General features: G+C 32.5%; 2 protein-coding genes across 2 annotated transcripts; both read left to right on the top strand.

Annotated features, from left to right (window-relative positions):
- The first annotated feature begins 1,224 nt into the window (after positions 1-1,224).
- On the top strand, positions 1,225-2,080 carry LOC114399352 (dirigent protein 22-like). The gene has a single exon (XM_028361534.1). The coding sequence runs from the start codon at positions 1,344-1,346 to the stop codon at positions 1,893-1,895; it is 552 nt and encodes a 183-aa protein (XP_028217335.1). The 5' UTR covers positions 1,225-1,343; the 3' UTR covers positions 1,896-2,080.
- A 950-nt stretch (positions 2,081-3,030) lies between these two features.
- On the top strand, positions 3,031-4,028 carry LOC114399406 (dirigent protein 22-like). The gene has a single exon (XM_028361588.1). The coding sequence runs from the start codon at positions 3,291-3,293 to the stop codon at positions 3,864-3,866; it is 576 nt and encodes a 191-aa protein (XP_028217389.1). The 5' UTR covers positions 3,031-3,290; the 3' UTR covers positions 3,867-4,028.
- Positions 4,029-9,065: the final 5,037 nt, after the last annotated feature.

Here is a 9,065-nt window from a genome sequence, read left to right as displayed (position 1 = left end):
TGATGGTTTTCTTAAAAAAAAAACATTTAAAAGATAAAGGTGATTACTTAATTTCAAAGAGAGTAGTACCTTTGAACACAATGATGATACATGAGTAAAGAAAGACTGAATGTAGAGGAGTATATATCTACACAAAATCAATATAAATTTCATTGATAGAAACATGTTAATAGTAAGATATGTGTTTGTGTTGATGAAAACTCAATGAATTAAGAAAAGAAAAAAAGTTGATAAAGTGAGAGTAGGAGAAATATCGGATCATCCTACTTACCCGTAGATGAAGGGAAAGGATTAGAGTGAAAGTATGATACCAACTACAAATTGGTGCATCATTACATCCTCTTTCCATATTACATAGTCTCATATAATTGGTAACATGTCATGTTTGTGTTCAAAACTGTTCTTTCACATGAGTACCAATAGGTGAGTAATCATGTATGTATTGTGAGTTTGTAGAGTTCAAAATAAAGACTATGGGTAAGAAATTTTATTGCCGTTGAATTTCAAAGATATAATAAGAAATTTTATAATAATTAAGGGATAAAAATGTCTATATAAAAGTTAAGATTAAAAACAGTTTTCAAGTAAGATATCCCATTTATCTTAAATGGGATATTTCTTTTATCTATCGGTATAGATGCGAAATTTCAAAAAATCATAAAGTGTTATGTAATTTGCCTTAATATTTTTCAATATTTGATTTCTATAATTTTTCTTCATTTTCCATAATTTTAGCAATTATTATATTTTTTTATTAAGTCATACTTAAGTGTTTAATATTTAATATAATATGTAAAATTATATAAATATAAAATTATATTAATGCACTGATTATGAATACGAATATTAAGGTTTTACTATAAAAAATTTAGAAACAAAGATGTTTATTTTATCAAAATGATGTTTTATATGTTGAAATATTATATATGTAAACTTCTACTATATGACAAAATTAGCAAAATCATAAACTTCATTACTAAATTTAGTATTTATATTTTTTATTATCTTGTTATTATTATTATTATTATATAAAACAAATTACTAGCATTTTGTAACGTACATACAAACCTAACTTGACTTGTACAATACCTTAAGAGTAGCGGTACAAAAACTCTTGTAGTCTTGGTCCAAAAAGTTTTTCCATCACCGAAAGGTGCTCACGCTATTCTAGCAGGTCAATCATTCCAATACCTTACTTGCAGTTCTCCGCACTTCCTTCCATCACTCTATAAATATGGCTTATGAGTTATGATACTGTCTGAGGGACACAAAAAATTCTCTCTTTTCTCTGAGTCGCAGCTTTTACGTTTTCCTAATTCTTTGTCCTTAGCATCACCATCTCCATGGCCAACACCAAACACCTCACATTTACTTTCACCATCGTTCTCACGCTCCTCTTCTCATTCGCCACAGCAAAATCCCCAACGGCTTTGGGTGTCCAGAAGGAGAAGCTCAGCCACCTTCACTTCTTCTTCCACGACATAGTGAGCGGTCCAAAGCCCACCGCGGTGAGAGTGGCCCAGGCCCACATGACCAACACCTCCTCCACGCTTTTCGGGCTCCTGATGATGGCCGACGACCCATTGACCGTGGGCCCCGAGCCCGGGTCCAAACTCGTGGGAAAGGCCCAAGGAATTTACGGATTTGCGTCCCAGGAAGATATGGGTTTATTGATGATCATGAATTTCGCGTTCACCGAAGGGAAATACAATGGCAGCACACTAAGCTTGTTGGGGTGGAACGCGGTGTTGTCCACCGTGAGGGAGATGCCAATAGTTGGAGGAAGCGGGGCTTTCCGGTTCGCACGTGGGTATGCTCAGGCCAAGACTCACACGGTTGATTACAAGACAGGGGATGCTGTCGTGGAGTACAACGTCTACGTGCTCCATTATTAACTAGTGCGTGAAGATGTAGTATCGTTCGATCTCTGATTCTTTTCTTTACTTTCTCCTTTCTTTATTAGATGCTTTTGGAATAAGAACTTGTCTTATGCTTCGTGTGTGTTACTTTTGTTAAAGCTAATGGACTTAAGAAACTGTTATGACTGAAGAAAACAATTTAAGAAAATTAGTTTGCTTAACTTGATTTTCTTCTGGAGGTACTTTCAAACTATCAAGACCATAGATTTGATTAGGACTCGGATCATGAATGCATAAGATTTAGGGTTAGTGGTGGGTAACAATTTGATTAGAACTTAGATCGTGAAATATGTGCTCTTGCGTTAGGGTTTAGGGTTTTTAGTGGGTCAATTTGATTATAACTTATATCATGAATGCGCGTGCCTTTACTTAGAATTTAGGGTTAATAGTGGGTAACAATTTAATTAGGACTTAGATCATGAATGTGTGCCCTTGCCTCGGATTTAGGGTTAGTTGTTGGTAATGGTTTGATTAGGACTAAGATTCTGAATGTGTGCCTTTGCTTATGGTTAGGACCATGAATGTACAACACATAATATACTAATTAAAGCCTTTTATATTTACGACTTTAATTTTTATGCAAGATTAATATAGAAACTGTATATTGTTAACCTATAAAAAAATTACGATAAATATTACTTTTAAGATAATTATTACATAAGTCAATAAACTTATTATATATGTTAATTTGTGATTAAATAAAAAAAAAATCCTTCATATTGATCGAGATTCACTCTATAACGTGGGATCAAAAAGAAAAAATAAATTATTTTATCCCATATAAAAGTTATAAAAAAAATAGATTTTTTTTCCATCCTCATATCACAACCAGACACGGTAGAAAGAAAAAACTGCAAAATTAATATATTTTATCAGTGAATATGAAATCAATATGAATACAAGTATTAAGGTTTTATTATAAGAAATTTAAAAATAAAGATGTTTATTTTGTCAAAATAAAGTTTTATGTGTTGAAATATTGTATTTGTTAAATTTCTAAAAATGAGCATTATCATAAACCACATTAATGTGAACAAAATATTTTTGTATATATATATATGAGAGAGAGAGTGCAAACTAAAGTTGCTTGTACGATGGATGATACTATGATAATACAAAAAAAAAAAAAGTCTTGGTCTAAATGTTTCACTCCGTCACCGTCAATACCTGTGCGAAATTCACGAAGGATGTTCACGTTAATGCTATATTCTAGCAGGTCAAGCACTCCAATACTCCCACACTTCCTATAAACGGCTTATCATACCGTTGAGGCACTCCAAAAATTCTCACTTTTCTCAGAGTCACAGCTTTTAGTGTTCCCTAATTGTTTAACCTCATCATTAGTTACCACCTTCACCATCTCTATACTCTATGGCCAAATCCAAAAACCTCACATATATTTTCACCATCGTTCTCACCCTCCTCTTCTCATTCGCCACAGCAAAATCCCATAGTTTCCATCGAAGCATATCTCCAACAGCTTTGGGTCTCCAGAAGGAGAAGCTCAGCCACCTTCACTTCTTCTTCCACGACATAGGGAGCGGTCCAAAGCCCACCGCCGTGAGAGTGGCCCAGGCCCACATGACCAACACTTCCTCCGCATTTTTTGGAATTCTGGTGATGGCCGACGACCCATTGACCGTGGGCCCAGAACCCGGATCCAAACTCGTCGGAAAGGCCCAAGGAATTTACGGATTTGCGTCCCAGGAAGATGTGGGTTTATTGATGATCATGAGTTTCGCGTTCACCGAAGGGAAATACAATGGCAGCACACTAAGCTTGTTGGGGCGGAACGCGGTGTTCTCCACCGTGAGGGAGATGCCAATAGTTGGAGGAAGCGGGGCTTTCCGGTTCGCACGTGGGTATGCTCAGGCCAAGACTCACACGTTTGATTACAAGACAGGGGATGCTGTCGTGGAGTACAACGTCTACGTGTTCCATTATTAACCAGTCCATTAAGATGTAGTGTCGTTCAATCAATCTCTGATTCTTGTCTTTTTACTTTCTCGTTCTTCTTTCTTTATTAGGCGCTTTTGGAATTGTAAGAGCATATATCACGTAAAAGATCAAAATCTGATTTTAATTAATAAATCTTGGGTTGTCATATTATTCTAAATTGTTTTTTTATATTTTTTTGTTTTAATAGAAAATCAAAGTTTATGATGTAAATTTTTTTAGATATCATAAGACTCATTTTTTAATATTTATTTATAATTTATTTTAAAATTAATTAAAAATGATTAATTATATAGTATTTAAGGACAAAAAAATAATTCAAAAATAATAATTTTTAATAATTGAAATATAGTTAAAATATGTTTCGGTCCTTATAAATATAAAAAACATGAATGATACAATATAATTCTTTTCGATTCACATGCTAATCTTGTAATGTTCTTTTACAAAAATAATCTTATCATATTGGAGATCTAATCCCTCCCGCAAGAACAAATCTTGGTACACATGATAACAAAATCCATACGAGTGTGTTTGGATAGAGAATTTTAATTGAAAAAAGTAATTTATCAGAGAATTTGGATTTCTGAAATTTAGAATTCATTGTTTGGATATTTTTTATGAAAAATTTAAAATTTTAGAATTTTAAAACAGAATTTTAAACCACTAAAAATCTGGAATTTCAATTTCCTTTTAAAAGGTGAGAAATTAAAGAAACACGTATAACTAACATATCAACAAAATTTTTTCTTTTTTTTCATTCATTTTTTTCATCCTCATAATTTTAATTTTTTTTATCCAAACACAAAATTTTAAAAATAAAAGAATTTCAATTGAAGTATTTGAAATTTTGAAATTCTTAGAATTTTAAATTTCTCAAGAATTTTAAATTTCTTCATCTAAACACACTCTACCACCAGTATTCGCCTGAGTTCTTTTTGATTTTGATAGGAGATACTCATGTTGATCGAGTACGAGTTCAAGTTAAAGGATTATCCGACTTTTTTAAATGGGATCGGGGTTGAGGATGAGGATGTTACTAATCGCACTAGTATCCGTCCTGATGATAAAATTATTAAAATATTATTTACTACTTGTTAATTTTATTTTAAAATTTTTATATAATTTAAAATTCTTTTTTTGATGATTTTTATAGATAAAAGCACTACAATAAATTTATTGATATATAAGTAGTTAATAATAAATATGCAACAATCAATTTATTTTTTCTAAAATTAGATTTTTAATATAATTTTTTACAAAAAAAAAACTTATTTTATAAATTTGAATCGGAACGGAACAAAGACGGAGATATCTGATAGTTTTTACATGCAAATTTGCGTTAAAAATTTAAATGAGGCTGAAACAATTTGCTAATAGTTTTTTTTACTGACAATTTGTCAATAGTTGATGGCTGGATCTTGGTGAAATGCTTAAGTGAAGAAGCACTCAACAACACGCTATTTATAATTATTTCAGAATGAATTACATTTAAGAGCAATGAAAAAATGTAAGTCCTTAGGAAAATAATAAGACACTATACATGAATTAATTTGTTCATTTTTTTAATATACCAATAACAAAAACTTGAATAATTTTTCCAAATCACAATTTTTTTTAATAACTTGGCATGGGTGTATATATGATCATGCCTTTAGTGGCTAGTCTTCTCTGTGCAGCACCCACAAAGGTTACACCTTATTAGCACCCTCCAGAGAGCATAAATAAAGCCCAACAGAAATTGCCACACCAAAAAACCAAAGTCATACATTTTTACCCAGCTAATCATAACAGTATACTATCCCCACTAGATATATTAATACCATTATGCCTTTCATCAATTGCCAATAACTGCACCAAAATTCCACCGACACTTATTGCACCCCACCAACACCAACAAGAGCACAACACCCAGATCAAGACACCTTTATCCATTAGCAAGAAGAAAATTTTGTAGAATCAGTTGCTGACACCGCCAAAGTCTGTGCGCAATATTTTGGTGGTTCTGGTAAGCCATAAACATGGACCCAGTGACAGCCTCAGCCTTTAATATGACTCTCCACCACTCATTGCCACAGCAATGCCCCCCACTGTATTAATTCCAATACGTGACATACTCACCAAACTCTGCCTTGATACCTGCATGCCGATAGGAAGCACACAAAGGGAATCTTGACATGTATTTCGTTGCAGGTATTGTCTAACTCTGCTGTAACATTGATCTAATGTTATTAGACCAGACATAGAATGAAAAATGAAATCCCTTCGACTTAGCCTTGCTCCATTGCGAGGACCTCACTTTGATCAGCTCCACCATATCCTCCATAGCTTAAATTGCCATAATTAAAAACTATATCATTCCTCTGTAGCCAGATTGTCCAAATTGTTTCTAGCCATACATCAGACCACGCCAATCTCGCATCATTTCCCTGCACCCAACTTGAAACTTGTCAATAGGAGTCTTCCATCTTAATAGCCGTTTGAACTCCACACCACGCCGCACACTGATACCATACAGTTGCTGCCACCCTGCAAACCAAGAAAGGATGTGAGATTGTTTCCTCCCCCTCTTTACAGAGGGGGCATTTTGAATCATCTCTCGGACCCATAATCCCTCTGTGTTTAAGGTGGAACATAGTTGGAATTTTGGACAATGCAACCCTCCAACCAAAGACTAGAATTTTGGAAGGTGCTTTAAGCCTCCACAATTGTTTGAAGAAGTCGGACATTTGAAATTCCCTTCCATCTTGCAACACATCATATGCTCCTTTCACTATAAATATCTTATTATCCTCCCACCCCCAAGAATCTTCCTCTTCCTTTATTAACCTCACAGTTTCCAGCGCACTAAGTATATCACTTTTTAGCTGCTCTTCCCAGACAAAAAGGCTTCTTCACCATTTCAAGTCCCATCTCCATGTTTCCCCCTCTCATCTACCAACTTCATTGATGCGACAATTTGCTTGTGATGAGACCGCAAGCAATCTGCTATATCTGGTCCCGATCTCCTCTTGTCTCAACCCTACATCCTTCCAAAAAAGTGCATTTTCCCCATTGCCAACCCTTCTTTGCAATGCCTTCCAGAACCAATCCTGATGGTAATCATTTGAGCATACCTCACGAACTTCTTTCCACCATGATGATGTCCACCGATTACGCATAATATCCTCTCCTTGATCTGCTCTCCCTTTCAGAACCCTTGCCCACAAGGAATCTTTTTCACTAACAAATCTCCACACTCCTTTTGACCACATATTTGATGCCAACTTACCCAACATAATTTCTTTTTCTTCCTCTTTTGCTCCCCACAAGAGTTTCCTTTGAAGTTTATTGATGTCACTAATCACCCCCTTAGGCGCCTTGTGAAGGGAAAAATAAAACAACGGAAGAGATGATAGAACATGTTTAATTAGACAAATCCTGCCTCCATAGGATAGAAGCTTATGTTTCCATGAAGCCAGTTTCCTTGAGATTTTGTCTACTAGGTACTGGTTTCCATGTTTCCGCTCTTCTGAAATTGGCTCCCACAGGGATGCCTAAATACACAAAGGGGATTTGTCCATTCAAATATCTTGACATTAAATCCCTAGGAATATAAAATCCTTTTCAACATTCTCTCAACCATGAGCAATTGAGCATAGACGTTGAATATTCCAAGCTTGCAACAAATAAATTGAATTTGTGCTCCTCTTCAAAAATTAGGAAGATGTCAGCAAGTTGATAATTTGAATTAACAAACTCACTAATGATTTTTTTTGGATAGAAACTCTTTATAAATATAATGACAATAAATTTCTATATGTTTTTTCATCTCATAAAATACTACAGGATTAAAAACAACACAAGAGGATGCTTTATTTTCACAATACAACTCTACTTTTTGAACTTATTTCATAAAACTTTAACTCCTAAAGAAGTTGTTTGATCCATATAAGTTCAAAGGAGTTGCAACCTATAGTATACTGTATATTTTGTTGATATTTAAAAAGGTTAACATTTCTATTTAATTAAATTAATTTACTATTTATTAAAAACAAAAATTTGTTAGGTCATATCTTGTTCAGTTAAATTAGATCTCACCTTATTTTTTACTTGGACTTGGATAGTTTAAAAATTATATCAGTTTGTCAAAAAAAAAAAATCCTATCTATTCTTTATTCAGATGGTTTTAGTGAATTCTTGTATATCTTTTCTCTCTATTTTTACAAGATAAATCCTGAGTTATTTTCATCAGAAAAACTTTGCTAGTTTTGTTGTCCCAAAATATTATTGGGAAGAACATGTTAAATTCAATGGGACTTGTACATCACACAAATAAGTCCTTAAAGATAGTATGTCTAATACATGCTTCAAGCTTAATTTGTTGGTAACCATACATGTTGTAGATCATAATTTTTTTATTAGTCACACTACAAGAAATTAAAGCATTATTGATAAAATTTTATCACTATTGGTAATTTCTATCACTAATACTTGTGTCACTAAAATTTTATTGATGATTTTTTATAAATTACATGTAAATTGTTTTGTTATTATTGTTAAGTTTTTTTGTCATGTTGGTTTAAGTTTCTTGGATAATTCGTGATTGATTGTGATTTTGAACACAAAGAACAACATATTATACTTTTCACTAGATCAAGCAACTATATTTTGCTTCTTAAATTTTGAAAACATTTTTTATTTTATTATCTATATATAATTAAAATTTTGATATTTTCTCTCCAAATTTTTTTAGTTATCTTTTTTTTTTCTCTTCTTTTCATATATCATCTTAGTATTCTTTTGAAAACTTGCATTAAATTGTCAAAAGGTTCAAAGATAATTATCATTAGCGAGCTAAATTTTTTTTTTAAAATTAAAATTACTTAAATTTTTTCTAAAATCAATAATATTATAAGATAAATTGAATGAACTAGTTATCTTATATATTGAAAATTAAATATTAAAATTAATTGAGTATGAAACTTTAATAAATGATTTTTCGGCTCAAAAAATTACAAGATTTATATAAAAAATGAGAATTTATATAATATCAAGTTTGTTTAATAATTTTGTCTAATATTTCCATACACCACATTGAAAATATTGGATACCAAATAAGTTTTGGATGATCAGAAACATAACTTCAACGTGTCCTCAAAATTTATTAAATCTAATTTGGAATTGACATGTGATTAATCATTTAGCACT

The sequence above is a fragment of the Glycine soja genome, chromosome 19 (assembly GCF_004193775.1).
Source record: "Glycine soja cultivar W05 chromosome 19, ASM419377v2, whole genome shotgun sequence".
Taxonomy (NCBI): domain Eukaryota; kingdom Viridiplantae; phylum Streptophyta; class Magnoliopsida; order Fabales; family Fabaceae; genus Glycine; species Glycine soja.
Note: the sequence above shows the minus strand (reverse complement) of the source record. Positions and strands in the feature narration are given on the sequence as shown.

Excerpts from the sequence above, each read along its gene's own strand:
- LOC114399352 (XM_028361534.1), top strand. The coding sequence starts at position 1,344 with ATGGCCAACACCAAACACCTCACATTTACTTTCACCATCGTTCTCACG.
- LOC114399406 (XM_028361588.1), top strand. The coding sequence starts at position 3,291 with ATGGCCAAATCCAAAAACCTCACATATATTTTCACCATCGTTCTCACC.